General features: G+C 55.5%; 1 protein-coding gene across 1 annotated transcript in view; it reads right to left on the bottom strand.

The window, feature by feature from the left end:
* Nucleotides 1-4,041: 4,041 nt before the first annotated feature.
* The window catches only part of MTHFD2 (methylenetetrahydrofolate dehydrogenase (NADP+ dependent) 2, methenyltetrahydrofolate cyclohydrolase), a 34,410-nt gene continuing 24,290 nt past the window's right edge, over nucleotides 4,042-14,161 (bottom strand). The window contains exons 5-8 of the mRNA XM_029066665.2: nucleotides 12,911-13,018; nucleotides 8,212-8,304; nucleotides 6,343-6,468; nucleotides 4,042-4,318 (exon numbers count right to left, since the gene is read on the bottom strand). Of these exons, the coding sequence (XP_028922498.2) occupies nucleotides 4,155-4,318; nucleotides 6,343-6,468; nucleotides 8,212-8,304; nucleotides 12,911-13,018 (491 nt within the window). The 3' untranslated portion in view covers nucleotides 4,042-4,154. The remainder of the gene's footprint in view (nucleotides 4,319-6,342; nucleotides 6,469-8,211; nucleotides 8,305-12,910; nucleotides 13,019-14,161) is intronic.

Here is a 14,161-nt window from a genome sequence, read left to right as displayed (position 1 = left end):
TCGACGTGAGCGAGACCGAGCTCCTCGTCTTCCCTCCCGAGCCCGGTCCTCTCCCGGACTTCCCCATCACCGTGGACGGCGCGACCGTCCTTCCCGTCTCTCGGGCCCGCGATCTCGGCGTCGTCCTCGACTCGTCTCTCTCGTTCGCCCCCCGCGTCCTATCCGTTACCGAGACCTGCCGGTTTCACCTCTACGATATCGCCGAGATCCGCCCTTTCCTCTCCACCCGAACGGCTACCTTACCGCTACTGGCTCTCGTTATATCCCGGCTAGACCACCGTGTCGGCCTTCTCTCCGATCTCCCTTCCTCCTTTCTCACCCCGCTCCGGTCTATTCTTCACTCCGCCGCCCGGCTCATCTTCCCGCAGAAACGATCTGGGCCCGTCATTCCCCTTCTTAAACAACTCCAGTGGTTGCCCATCGACCTCCGCTCCAAACAAAAACTCCTCACTCTAGGCTTCGAGGCTCTAATTCACCTTGCCCCTTCCTACCTCTCCTCCCTTCTCTCTACTGCCCACCCCGCACGCTCGGCTCCTCCGCCGCCCGCCTCCTCGCCGTCCCTCGGTCTCGCCCGTCCCGCCATCGACCCCCGGGCCGCGTCGTCCCGCGGTCCCGGAACGCCCTCCCTCCTCGCCTCCGCCAAACCGATTCTCTTCCCCTCTTCGAAACCCTACTTCAAACTCACCTCCTCCGAGAGGCCTTCCCAGACTGAGCTCCCCTTCTCCCTCTACTCCCTCTACCAACCCCCTTCACCTCTCCGCAGCTTAACCCTCTTTTCCCCCCATCTCCCTCCGCTCCTCCCCCTCTCCCTTCCCATCCCCTCGGCACCGTACTCGTCCGCTCAACTGTTTATATTATTTTGTTAATGAATTGTACATCGCCTCGATTCTATTTAGTCGCCATCGTCTTTACGAGACGTTCTTCCCCTCGACTCTATCTATCGCCGTCGTTCTCGTCCGTCCGTCTCCCCCGATCGGACCGTGAGCCCGTCCGACGGCGGGGACCGTCTCTATCTGTTGCCGACTCGTTCATTCCGAGCGCTTAGTACGGTGCTCTGCACGTAGTAAGCGCTCGATAAATACTATTGAATGAATGAATGAGTCTGCGCCGGCTGCCTCCACTTCCTCTCCTCCGATTCTTTCTTCGATACTCTCCGCTCTGACTTCGGCCCCTTTCCCTCCAAGGACACCACCCTCTCGAAGGTCACCAACGATGTCCTCCTTGCAGAATCCGGCGGCCTCTGTTTCTTCCTCATCCTCCTCGACCTCTGGGCTGCCTTGGGCGCTGCGGCCCACCCCCTTCTCCTGGAAATATTATCCAACCTCAGCCTCGCTGACACCGTCCTGGTTCTCCTCCCGTCTCTCTGGCCGTTCCTTCCCAGTCTCTTTCCCGGGCTCCACCTCCGCCTCCCACCCCCTAACCGTGGGGGTCCCCTTCTCTTCTCCCTCTTCACCCACTCCCTTGGAAAACTCATTCACTCCCCTCGCTTCAACTCCCACCTCGATGCGGACGATTCCCGTATCTACACCTCCAGTCCTGATCTCTCTTTTCTGCAATCTCATTTCCTCCCGCCTTCGGGTCGTCTCTACTTAAATGTCCAGCCGACACCTCACACTTAACATGTCCAAAACAGAACTCATCTTCCTACCCAAACCCTGCCCTCACCCTGACTTTCTCATCACTGTAGACACCGCCACCCTCCTCCCCCCCTCACAAGACCATAACCTCGGTGTTATCCTCACCTCATCTCAGGCAACCCACATCCTCAGTGTCACCAAATCCTGTCAGTTCAACATCACCAAAACCTGCCCTTTCTTCTCCATCCAGCTACCCCCTTTTTTTAAAAAAAATATGGTATTTGTTCAGCACTTAACTATGTGACAAGCATCATACTAAGCACTGGGGTAGATACAAGTTAATCGGGTTGGACACAGTCCATATAATAATAGTTGGTATTTAAGCGCTTACTCTGTGCAGAGCACCGTTCTAAGCGCTGGGGGAGATACAGGGTCATCAGGTGGTCCCACGTGAGGCTCACAGTTAATCCCCATTTTCCAGATGAGGTCACTGAGGCACAGAGAAGTGAAGTGACTTGCCCACGGTCACACGGCTGCCAAGTGGCGGAACCAGAATTTGAACCCATGACCTCCGACTCCCAAGCCCGGGCTCTTTCCACTGAGCCACGCTGCTTCTGACCTGGGACTCACAGTCTTAATCGCCATATTACAGATGAGGTGACCGAGGCACAGAAGTGAAGTAACTTTCCCAAGATCACACAGCAGGCAAGTGCCGGAGCCAGGATTAGAACCCAGGTCCTTCTGACTCCCAGGCCCGTGCTCTAGCCACTAGGCCACGCTGCTTCTCATCTCCTCCCAAGTTTAGAGGGGACGCCCTTCACGGACAGAAACCACACCGTGTTACTTTTCTTAAAAAGTTTTATTCAGAAAAACAGCCTGGAAAAACAAAAGCCAAGTTTTCTCAAATAAGACTTTAAAGCCTTCCACGGAAACCAGTAGGTATTTGGTTTACGAAAAAAAAAAAAAAAAAGCCGGCGGCCACTAAAGCTCTTCGACGGGAATTCTCCAGCGGAAAGCCCCCGCTCGTTACGTACCAGTTATAAAGTTCCAGGATATGTAAAAAAAAAACAAAACAAACCAAAAATCACACCGCAAAAACACCCTTGCCATTCACGTTTGGCTCATCGATCCCATCCTTGCTGCCGTCACGGGATTGGAGCGCATTCGTCAAGATTCCTAAAGCCCAAGCTCAAACGCAGAGCCAGTACCGATTCCTATCCTATTCCGAAAAAACGAGAACCGGGAGATGAGTACTTGTCATTCCGACGACAACTCTAGCCGTTTTTTTTTTTTTTTCTTTAAATGATATTTGTTAAGCGCTTTCTAGGGGTCAAGCCCTGTTCCGCGTGCAGGGGTAGCTACAAGGGGTAGGAACATCCCCGATTAGACTGTAAGTTTGTCAGTGGGCAGGGATGGTCTCTGTCTGTTGCCGAATCGTCCATTCCAAGTGCTTAGTACAGTGCTCTGCACATCGTAAGCGCTCAATAAATACTACTGAATGAACGAATTAACAAGTATATAAGGTTGAACGCAGTTCCTGTCTCAGGTAGGATGGTGCACAGGTATCGAATCCCCGTTTTGCAGATGAGGGAACTGAGGCACAGAGAAGCAGAGCGACTCGCCCAAAGGTCACACAGCGAGCGAGGGGAAGAGGCCGGATTAAAACCCAGGTCCTCCGACTCCCAGGCCCGGGCTCTTCCCACTAGGCCACGCTGCTTCCCGAGCATTTCGTGACGGGTCCATCTTTGCCGACGATATACAGCCCTCACCTCTGGCTTCTCTTCCAGGGTAATTCTAATCGAAAAGATCTCTCTTTTATTAACCTGGTCTTCTGAAGCATTTCCAATTGCCCCAAGGACCAAAGATGGTTAACGTTTGGGATCCTGAACGCTTTTAATCTCAAAGACCTAGCCCGTGAGCCCGTTGCGGGCAGGGAATGTGCGTTTACTATTACATCGTACTCTCCCTAGGGCTTAGTACGGGCCCTGCGCGCCGTAAGCGCTCAATAAATAAGAAGTGGAAGGAGCCCGGGCCTGGGAGTCAGAAGGACCTGCGTTCTAATCCGGGCTCCGCCGCCTGTCTACGTGACTGAGTCAGTTAACTTCTCTACGCCTCGGTTCCCTCGTCTGTAAAACGGAGGCGAGGTTTGAGAGCCCCAAAGCGGGACGGGGACGGCGTCCTCCCCGGTAAGGTGCTTGCCACCCCGTCGCTTAGTACGGTGCCGGCCTATAGTGAGCGCTTAACAAATGGCGGTCGTCGCCGTCGTCTCGGCTGAATCTCCGACCGGAGGTTGATGGGGCAACCGCGACAAGTCGCCGGAAGGGCAAGGCGGCTGGAGGTGCGTCAGAAGAACGGCAAGGGTCGCTGCTCCACAAAGCCCAGTGCGTCCACACGCCATCCGCTCCCTTGTGCTTCCAATAAATAACCTCCCGACTCCAAACAGAAGCACCATTTGAAATCTACAGAATAAATAAATATTGCATTTTTCAATCGGCCTGTTTTGTGGAGTTATCACGGAATGTTCTGATGTGGAAGTAGCGGAGAAAATTAGGAAAAAAAAAAAAAACAATTCAGCTCTTAGGCAGTTACTGCTTCAAGCTCCTTTGGTTTCAGTGCTTCAAGTTCTTTAGGCTTCAAGAGTTTTTTCGCGGCTATGACGGTGTTCTTCATTAACATGGCGACAGTCATGGGGCCCACACCCCCAGGAACTGGAGTGATAAAACTGGCTTTCTTCTTCACCTCTAAAAAAGGAGAATCAATGGGAAGGTATGAAGGAGAAAGGGAAGGAAGAGAGGGGGGAAAAGGTCAATTATTAATAATAATGATAAAATTACGGTACTTGTGAGGTGCTTACTTTGTACCAAGCCCTAAGCACTGAGATAGGTTGGACACAGCCCTCGTCCCACCTGGGCCTCACACTCTTCATCCCCATTTTTACAGGAGGGAACCGAGGCCCAGAGAAATGAAATGACTTGCCCGAGGTCACACAGCAGACATGTGGCGGAGCTGACACTAGAACCCAGGACCTTCTGACTCCCAGACCCGTGCTCCATCCACCGAGCCACACGGCTCCTCTAAGTCGGTTGCACCGATTCCCTGACGCAGATAATTTCCAAAGCCCGTTCTTCATCGTCACTGGTATTTACTGAGCGCTGACTGGGTGCAGGGCACTGTACTAACTCGCTTGGGCCCTGGGTGCCCGTGGGAAGATGATCATTTTAAGCTTTGAGAGTTCGGTACAGAATTGGACTGATGGAGCAATCGACGGTATTTATGGGGTGCTTACTATGTAGAGAGGAATAATAATTAATAATAATTACGGCATTTGTTAAGCACTTACGTTCCCCTGCCCACAGTGAGTTTACAGAGGGGGAGACAGACAGGAATATAGGGAAATTATGGATACGGCATCAGTGGCATTTATTGAGCCCTTACAATGTGCGGAGCACTGGACTAAGACCTCGGGAGAGTACCTGTTTCGATGTTTGTTTTGTTTTTAAGTGCAGAGTACTTAACATAGTACTTTGTTTTTAAGTGCACAGTACAGTGCTCCGCACCCAGTAGCGCTCACTAACAGCACTCAGTGTGCTCGGCACATAGTAAGCGCTTAACAAATACCAACATTATTATAAATACGACCGAATGAATGTCTGTCTCCCCGCCGCTAGGCTGTAAGCCCTGTGTGGGCAGGGATTGTTTCTCTTTCCTGCTATACTTTCCAAGTGCTTCGTAATAACAGTAATAATGTTGGTATTCGTTAAGCGCTTACTGTGTGCCGAGCACTGTTCTAAGCGCTGGGGGAGATACAAGGTCATCAGGCTGTCCCACGTAGGGCTCGCAGTCTTCATCCCCATTTTACAGACGAGGGGACTGAGGCGCAGTGAAGTGAGCGGCCCAAGGTCACACAGCTGACAAGCAGCGGAGCCGGGATTCGAACCCATGACTTCTGACTCCCCAGCCCGGGCTCTTTCCACTGAGCCACGCTGCTTCTAACAGTACAGTGCTCCGCACACATCTTTGAGAGCAGGGATGTCTACCCGATTCTGTAACGCTTTACCTTCCATGCGCTCAGCACCGTGCTCTGTACACGGCAAGCGCTCATTAAATACTTTTGACTGATATTAGCCAAATCTTATAATAATAACGATGTTGATGGCATTGGTTAAGCGCTTACTATGTGCCAAGCGCCGTTCTAAGCGCTGGGGGAGATACAAGGGAATGAGGTTGTCCCCCGAGGGGCTCCCAGTCTTAATCCCCATTTGACAGATGAGGGAACTGAGGCCCAGAGAAGTGAAGCGACTTGCAAGGCGGACGAGTGGCGGACCCAGATCCTTCTGACGCCGAGGCTCGGACTCGGGTTCGAATCCAGGCTCTGCCACTTGTCAGCTGTGGGCAGTCACTTCACCTCTCCGGGCCTCAGTGACCTCATCTGTCAAACGGGGAGTAAGTGCGAGCCTCCCGTGGGACCACCTGATGACCCTGTATCTCCCCCAGCGCTTACAACAGTGCTCTGCACAGAGTAAGCGCTTAACAAATACCCACATTATTATTATCTAGCCACTAGGCCACCCCGCCTCTCCTCTGCGGCGCAGGCAGAGCCCCGGGCCGAGCGCTTGGGAGAGTAGGACGGAAGCGGTAGGACACGTTCGCCTCCCACCCGGAGCCCACGGTCCGGGGCTACGTCGGCGACGGACGACCCGGCCCGCGGGCCAGAGCTCGCCGGTTCGTTGACGCTCGGACCCATCTCCCGACATCCCCCCCTTACCTTCAAAATCCACATCGCCCACCAGCTTGGGTTTGGCAGTGACGGGATCGTTTATCCTGTTTATCCCCACGTCGATGACGGCCGCTCCTTCTTTGATCATATCAGCCGTGATCAGATTGGGGATACCTGGAATAGCAACAATAATAATGATGGGATGCTATTTGTTAAGCACTTATTCATCATTCATTCGCTCAGCCGTATTTCTTGAGAGCTTACCGTGGGCAGAGCACTGGACTAAGCCCTTGGAAAGTACAATTCAGCAAATAATAACGGAGGTATCTGTTAAGCGCTTAACAAAGGTGAGTCTTCGGAAGGGCTTTGAAGGCGGGGGGAAGCGTGATGGTTTGACTCTCTGTTCTATATGGTGGGGTAGACGCAAGGTGATGGAGCTGGACACAGTCCCTTGACCCTCATGGGGCTCACAGTCTCAATCCCTACTTTCCAGATGAGGGAACGGGGGCCCAGAAGCGAAGGGACTTGCCCCAGGTCACCCAGCAGACAGGTGGAAGAGGCAGGATTAGAACCCAGGGCCTTCTGACTCCCAGGCCCGGGCTCTGGCCACTAGGCCGTGCTGCTTCCTTACGGGGGGGAGGGGTGAGGAACGATGGGGGACGTCAGAGGGAAGACACTGCATGGAAATCGCTTCCACCGGCCTTTCCGACCTCCCGCTTTAAATGTAATAGTAATAATAATGTTGGTATCTGTTAAGCGCTTACTATGTGCCGAGCACCGTTCTAAGCGCTGGGGGAGACACGGGGGAATCAGGATGTCCCACGTGGGGCTCACAGTCTTCATCCCCATTTTACAGATGAGGCGACTGAGGCCCAGAGAAGTGAAGTGACTCGCCCACAGTGTCACCCAGCTGACAAGTGGCAGAGCCGGGATCCGAACTCATGACCTCTGACTCCAAAGCCCGGGCTCTTTCCACTGAGCCACGATGCCCGACATTAATCGTAACTCTGTTCTCTGTCCGGCGCTTACTATGTGCCGAGCCCTGGACTAAGTACTGGAGTAGATATGAGATAACAATAATAATAATAATGTTGGCATTTGTTAAGCGCTTACTATGTGCAGAGCACTGTTCAAGCGCTGGGGTAGATACAGGGTTATTAGGTTGTCCCACATGAGGCTCACAGTCCTAATCCCCATTTTACAGATGAGGTCACTGAGGCACCGAGAAGTGAGGTGACTTGCCCACAGTCACCCAGCTGACAAGCGGCAGATCCGGGATTCGAACCCACGACCTGCTCTTTCCACTGAGCCACGCTGCTCCTCTAGAAGGAGATCGTCAGTCAGATTGTCCATTCCGAGCGCCTCGTCCAGTGCTCTGCACATAGTAAGCGCTCAATAAATACTATTGAGCGAATGAATGAATGCAGTCCCTGTCCCACGTGGGGCTCCCAGCCTAGGGGGAAAGGAAAAAGGTACTGAGTCCCCATTTCATTAATAACAATAATAATAACTGTGGTATTTAAGACTTAATGTGTGCCAGGACCGCTAATAATTCTGGTATCTGTTAGGCACTTACTGTGGGCCAGGCACCGTACTAAGCGCCGGGGTGGATACAAGCGAAATCGGGTCGGACACGGTCCCCGTCCCACGAGGGGCTCACGGTCTCCATCCCCATTTTCCAGACGAGGCCCCGAGAAGTGACTTATATCCATCGCCCCCCTCCCCGCCCCACACCCGCTCACGTCCCCCTCCGTCACCGATTTATTTCTATCGACGCCGGGCCCCCCGCCTCGACCGTAAGCTCGCGCCGGGCAGGGAATGCGCCGGTCACATTGCCCTCTCCCGAGCGTCTAGCCCGGCGGACCGCGCGCAGCGAGCGCTGGATGAACCGGGCCTCCTCGGAGACGCTCTTTTCACCTGCGGCCGCCACGACGATATCGGCTCGGATGGTGTGCTGCTTCAGCTGCTCCTTGGGAGTGTAGCGGTGGGAGATGGTGACGGTGGCGTCTCCTGCGGAGGGAACGGTCACGCGGGCTGGATCGAGGACCCCCCACCCGACGCCCCTCCCTCGGACGGATCGATCGAGAATAATAAAAAGGTCGCTCGCTGGGCGCCGGGCCCCGGGGTGGAGGCGGGCAAAGCGAGTCGGACCCAGTCCCCGTCCCCCGTGGGGCTGGCGGTCCCGATCCCCATTTTTCAGCTGGGGTCCCCCAGAGAAGCGAAGCGACTCGCCCGAGGTCACCCAGCAGACGAGTGGCGGAGCCGGGATCAGAACCCACGACCTTCTGACTCCTAGGCCCGGCCCCTAGCCACCGGGTCGGATTTTCCGGGCGCTTCCTTTCTTCTTCCTTTTGGTTTTTATGATGGGAGGGGTGAACCAAGGGCGAAAATCCTTAAAGGCGACGCAGAAGGGACGGGGACTGAGCCCCGCGTTGGGCAGGGATGGTCTCTCTCTGTTGCCCATTCGTACTTCCCAGGCGCTCAGCACAGCGCTCCGCGGCCAGGAAGCGCTCAACGAATACGACCGAATGAAAGACGAACCCCTCTAGCCCGAGCAACCCCTATCAGCGTCAAACGGTATTTATAGTGTTGGTATTAAGCGCTTACTATGTGCAGAGCACTGTTCTGAGCACTGGGGGATACAAGGTGATCAGGTTGTCCCACGTGGGGCTCACGGTCTTCATCCCCATTTTACAGATGAGGGAACTGAGGCACAGAGAAGTTAAGTGACTGCTTTTATTGAGCGCTTACTGTGTGCAGAGCACTCTGTTGAGGGAGGCGGGGAAGCAGCCCGGCGTAGTGGATAGAGCCTGGGAGTCGGAAGGTCACGGGTTCTAATCCGCCACTTGTCCGTCGTGTGACCGTGGGCAAGTCACTTCACTCCTCGGGGCCTCGGTTTCCTCTTCGGTGAAATGGGGATTGAGACAGGGAGCCCCACGCGGGACGGGGACCGTTTCTACCCCGATTTGCCTTTATCCGCCTCGGCGCTTAGTAGAGTGCGTGGCACGCAGTAAGCGCTTAATACCATTATTATTATCGTTAATAATAATATACCAAGCGCAGAGAGTTCAGCATAACAGAGTTAGCGGACGTGTGCTCCGTGACCACAGCGAGCTTAAAGTTGACTGTAGGCTCCTTCTCGGGCTATTAATTGAGCACTCACTATATGTCAGACACTGTCCTAAGCGCCGGAGTAGATACAAGGTAATCGGGTAGGACACGGTTCCCGTCCCGCAAGGGGATCCAAGTGGGAGGGAAAACAGATATAATAATAATAATAATGTTGGTATTCGTTAAGCGCTTACCACGTGCAGAGCACTGTTCTAAGCGCTGGGGTAAATACAGGGTCATCAGGTCGTCCCACGTGAGGCTCACAGTTAATCCCCCATTTGACAGATGAGGTCACTGAGGCACAGAGAAGTGAAGCGACTCGCCCACAGTCACCCAGCTGACGAGCGGCAGAGCCGGGAGTCGAACTCATGACCTCTGACTCCGAAGCCCGGGCTCTTTTCCACTGAGCCACGCTGCTTCCCAATATATAACGACAGTGGAATCTGTTAAACGCTTAAACGTTAAACGCTTACCAGGCAGTGTGCTAAGCGCCGGGGTGGATCCAAGCAAATCGGGTTGGACACAGTCCCTGCCCCACGTGGGGCTCACGGTCTCCATCCCCAATTGGCAGTTGAGGAAACTGAGGCCTAGAGAAGTGAAGTGAGTTGCCCAAGGTCCCACAGCGGATGAGTGTTGGAGCCTGGATGAGGACCCACGACCCACTAGACCAGAGAAGCAGCGTGGCTCAGTGGAAAGAGCCCGGGCTTGGGAGTCAGAGGTCATGGGTTCGCATCCCGGCTCTGCCGCTCGTCAGCTGGGTGACTGTGGGCGAGTCGCTTCACTTCTCTGGGCCTCAGTGACCTCATCTGTAAAACGGGGATGAAGACCGTGAGCCTCACGTGGGACGACCCGATGACCCTGTATCCACCCCAGCGCTCAGAACGGTGCTCTGCACATAGTAAGCGCTTAACAGATACCAACATTATCGTTATTATCATCAGACCACGCTGACTCCCTCGAGACCGTCAGCGCCGAGTGGGCAGGGCACGTGTCTACCGACTCCGCGGTGCCCGGCAGGTAGCCATCGCTCAATAAACCTCACCGACCGTTTGAGCGGCCTCGCGACTTTTTGGGTTTTTGGGCCCTGCGTCACGGTCGCCCGGGTCGATCCAATCTCTCCGGCGACGACGACAGGAGTGATGACGGCATTCGTTAAGCGCTTGCTCTGTGCCAGGCGCCGTACTAAGCGCGGGAAGTGCCGGGGGCTCCCCAGCCTAAGTGGAGTCGCGGGGGAGAGAATTAAGGACGCGGGAGGAAGGTCGGTACGGGCGGGGATCGTGTCGGCTCCTCCCGTACCACTGGACTCTCCCAGGCGCTCAGTTCGGTGCCCTGCACGTAGTGAGCGCTCAGTGCGTGGCCTAGCGGATAGGGCACGGGCCTGAGAGTTAGGAGGACCCGGATTTTCATCTCAGCTCTGCCGCTTCTCCGGGCCTCGGCCATCTCGTCTGAAAAATGGGGGTTATGAGCGTGGGGCAGGGACTCTGTCCGATGTGATTAGCTTCTATCTTACCCCAGTGCTCAGAACAGCGCCTGGAACATAGTAAGCACTTAAAAAAAAAAAAAATACATTCCACTGATCGATTGATAAGCAGAGGGCAGTCTGATGGGAGAACCAAGAGACGAGTGATAATTATCACTTCTCGTCAGAGAGGCAGCGTGGCTCAGTGGAAAGAGCGTGGGCTTGGGAGTCAGAGGGTCACGGGTTCTAATCCCGGCTCCGCCGCCTGTCAGCTGTGTGACCCTGGGCAAGTCAGTTCACTTCTCCGTCCCTCAGTGACCTCATCTGGAAAATGGGGATGAAGACCGGGAGCCCCACGTGGGACGACCTGATCACCTTGTATCCCCCAGCGCTTAGAACAGTGCTTGGCACATAGTAAGCGCTTAACAGATACCACGGTTTATTTAATTGCCGTGGTATCTGTTAAGCGCTTACTATGTGCCAAGCACTGTACTGACTGCTGAGCGAGGTACAAGGTAGGTACAGTCAAGGTAGGAGGGAGAACAGGAACTGAATCCCCATTTTGGAAACGAGGAAAGAGAGGATCGGAAGTCATAACAATAATGTCGGTATTTGTTCAGCGCTTACTACGTGCAGAGCACCGTTCTAAGCGCTGCTGGAGTAGATGCAAGTTAGGTCGGACACAGTCCCTGTCCCAAACGGGGCTCCCGCTCTTCATCCCCATTTTCCGGATGAGGTCACTGAGGCCCGGAGAAGGGAAGTGACTCGCCCAAGGTCCCAGCAGGCGAGGGTAGAGCCGGGATCGGAGCCCACGATGACACCCACTCTAGCCACTAAGCCGTGCTGCTTCTTGTGCCGGGCCCTGTTGTAATAGCTAGGGTGGTAATAATAGTGATGACAATAACGTTGGTATCTGTTAAGCGCTTACTGATAATGTTGGTATTTGTTAAGCGCTCACTATGTGCAGAGCACTGTTCTAAGCGCTGGGGTAAACCCAGGGGAATCAGGTCGTCCCACGTGGGGCTCACAGTCTTAATCCCCATTTGACAGATGAGGGAACCGAGGCCCAGAGAAGTGAAGTGAGTTGCCCACAGTCACACAGCCGACAAGTGGCAGAGCTGGGATTCGAACTCATGAGCCCTGACTCCAAAGCCCGGGCTCTTTCCACTGCGCCACGCTGCTTCACACTGCTACTACGTGCAGAGCACCGTTCTAAGCGCTGGGGGAGATACGGGGCCATCGGGTGGTCCCACGTGAGGCTCCCAGTCTTCATCCCTATTTGACAGATGAGGTCACTGAGGTCCGGAGAAGTCAAATGACTTGCCCAAAGTCACCCAGCCGACAAGCGGTGGAGCCGGGATTCGAACCCGTGACCTCCGACTCCCAAGCCCGGGCTCTTTCCACTGAGCCGCGCTGTCCCACTCTTAATCCCGATCCTCATCCCCATTTTCCAGATGAGGTCACCGAGGCCCAGAGAAGCGAGGCGACTGGCCCAAGGCCACCCAGCAATAATAATAACGGTGGTATCCGTTAAGCGCTCACTACGTGCCGAGCACCGTTCTAAGCGCTGGGGTAGACACAGGGGAATGAGGTTGCCCCACGTGGGGCTCCCAGTCTTCATCCCCATTTTACAGATGAGGGAACTGAGGCACCGAGAAGTGAAGTGACGTGCCCGAAGTCACCCGGCCGACAAGTGGCCGGACCGGGATTCGAACCCGTGACCCCTGACTCCAAAGCCCGTGCTCTTCCCACTGAGCCACGCTGCTTCTCGCAGACAAGCGGCGGCGCCGGGATTAGAACGCAGGTCCTTCCGTCTCCCAGGTCCGTGCTCTAGCCACCGGGCCTCTCTGCCCTCAACCCGTACGAGTGGATGACCCAAGCAGGCGGGACAACGGGTACCGGATCCCCATTTTGCAGACGAGGGAGCGGAGGCCCGGAGAAGCCGAGCGACCTGCCCGACGTCACCCGGCGAGCGGGGGAGCGGGGATTAGAACCCAGGTCCCGGGGCCCTCCCCACCCCCCCCCCCGTGATGGCGGGCGGCTCACCCCCAGGCCGCTCGTGCCTGCCGTCCGTGTGCAGGAGCATCGCGATGGGCATCCCCACGTTCTTGGACCTCCCGGCCACCACCACGTTCTTCCCGACCGTCGGGATTCCTACGGGAACACAACGCCGGGAGATCCGGTCACACCCTCGGTCGTACCCACGGGGCGCTTACTGCGCGCGGAGCGCTCGGCTAAGCGCTCGGGAGAGGGCCACACGTCAACGGACGCGTTCCCCGCCCGCGACCGGCTTACGGTCTAGAGGGGGCGAGACGGACATCCGTGGAGGTAAATACGTTACCGATACGTACGCGCTTACTGGGCGCTCACCGTGAGCGGCGCACTGTCAAGTGTCGGGGGGATGTCGTGAAATGCCGTGACCCCAGCCGTCGGCGGTATTTAGTGAGCGCTTACCGTGTGCAGACCGCTGGACTAAGCGCTTGGGAGAGAACACCGCATCGGCGTCGGCAGACACGCTGTAGTCGCCCAAGCGCTTTGTACAGCGCCCTGCAACACGGTAAGCACTCGACACGAGCCCGTCCTTGGGCGGGGATTGTCTCTGTCTGCTGCCCGATCGTACATTCCAAGCGTCTAGTCCGGTGCTCTGCACATAATGATAATGATGTTGGTATCTGTTAAGCGCTGACTACGCGCAGAGCACCGTTCTAAGCGCCGGGGGAGACACAGGGTCATCGGGTCGTCCCACGTGAGGCTCGCGGTCTCAGTCCACCTTTTACAGATGAGGGAACTGAGGCACAGAGAAGTGAAGCGGCTCGCCCGCAGTCACCCAGCTGACGAGGGGCAGAGTCGGCATTCGAACCCATGACCTCTGACTCCCCAGCCCGGCTTCTTTCCACCGAGCCACGCTGCTTGCAAGCGCTCAGTGCACGCTATCGGATGAATAAATACAACTGAACGAACGGACCGAACGAATGGCTCGGGAGAGTACAGCCTGATCACGGGACCTGTTAAGCACTTACTCTGTGCCAAGCGCTGTAGTAGGCGCTGGGGTAGATACAGATTTATCAGGTCGGACACAGCCCCTGTCCCACATGGGGCTCAACGCTCTTCATCCCCATTTTACGGACGGGGGAACTGAGGCCTGGAGAAGTGAAGTGACTTGTCCAAGTTCACACAGCAGACAAGGGGCGGAGAGAGGGATCGGAACCCGGCTCCTCCTAACTCCGGGCCTGGGCTCTTTCCACTAGGCCACGCTGCTTCGCGACGTCATGAAATCCAGTCAGTCGGTCCACTGTA

This window comes from Ornithorhynchus anatinus, chromosome 5, assembly GCF_004115215.2.
Source record: "Ornithorhynchus anatinus isolate Pmale09 chromosome 5, mOrnAna1.pri.v4, whole genome shotgun sequence".
NCBI lineage: Eukaryota > Metazoa > Chordata > Mammalia > Monotremata > Ornithorhynchidae > Ornithorhynchus > Ornithorhynchus anatinus.
This window is presented reverse-complemented; position numbering and strand designations above follow the sequence as displayed.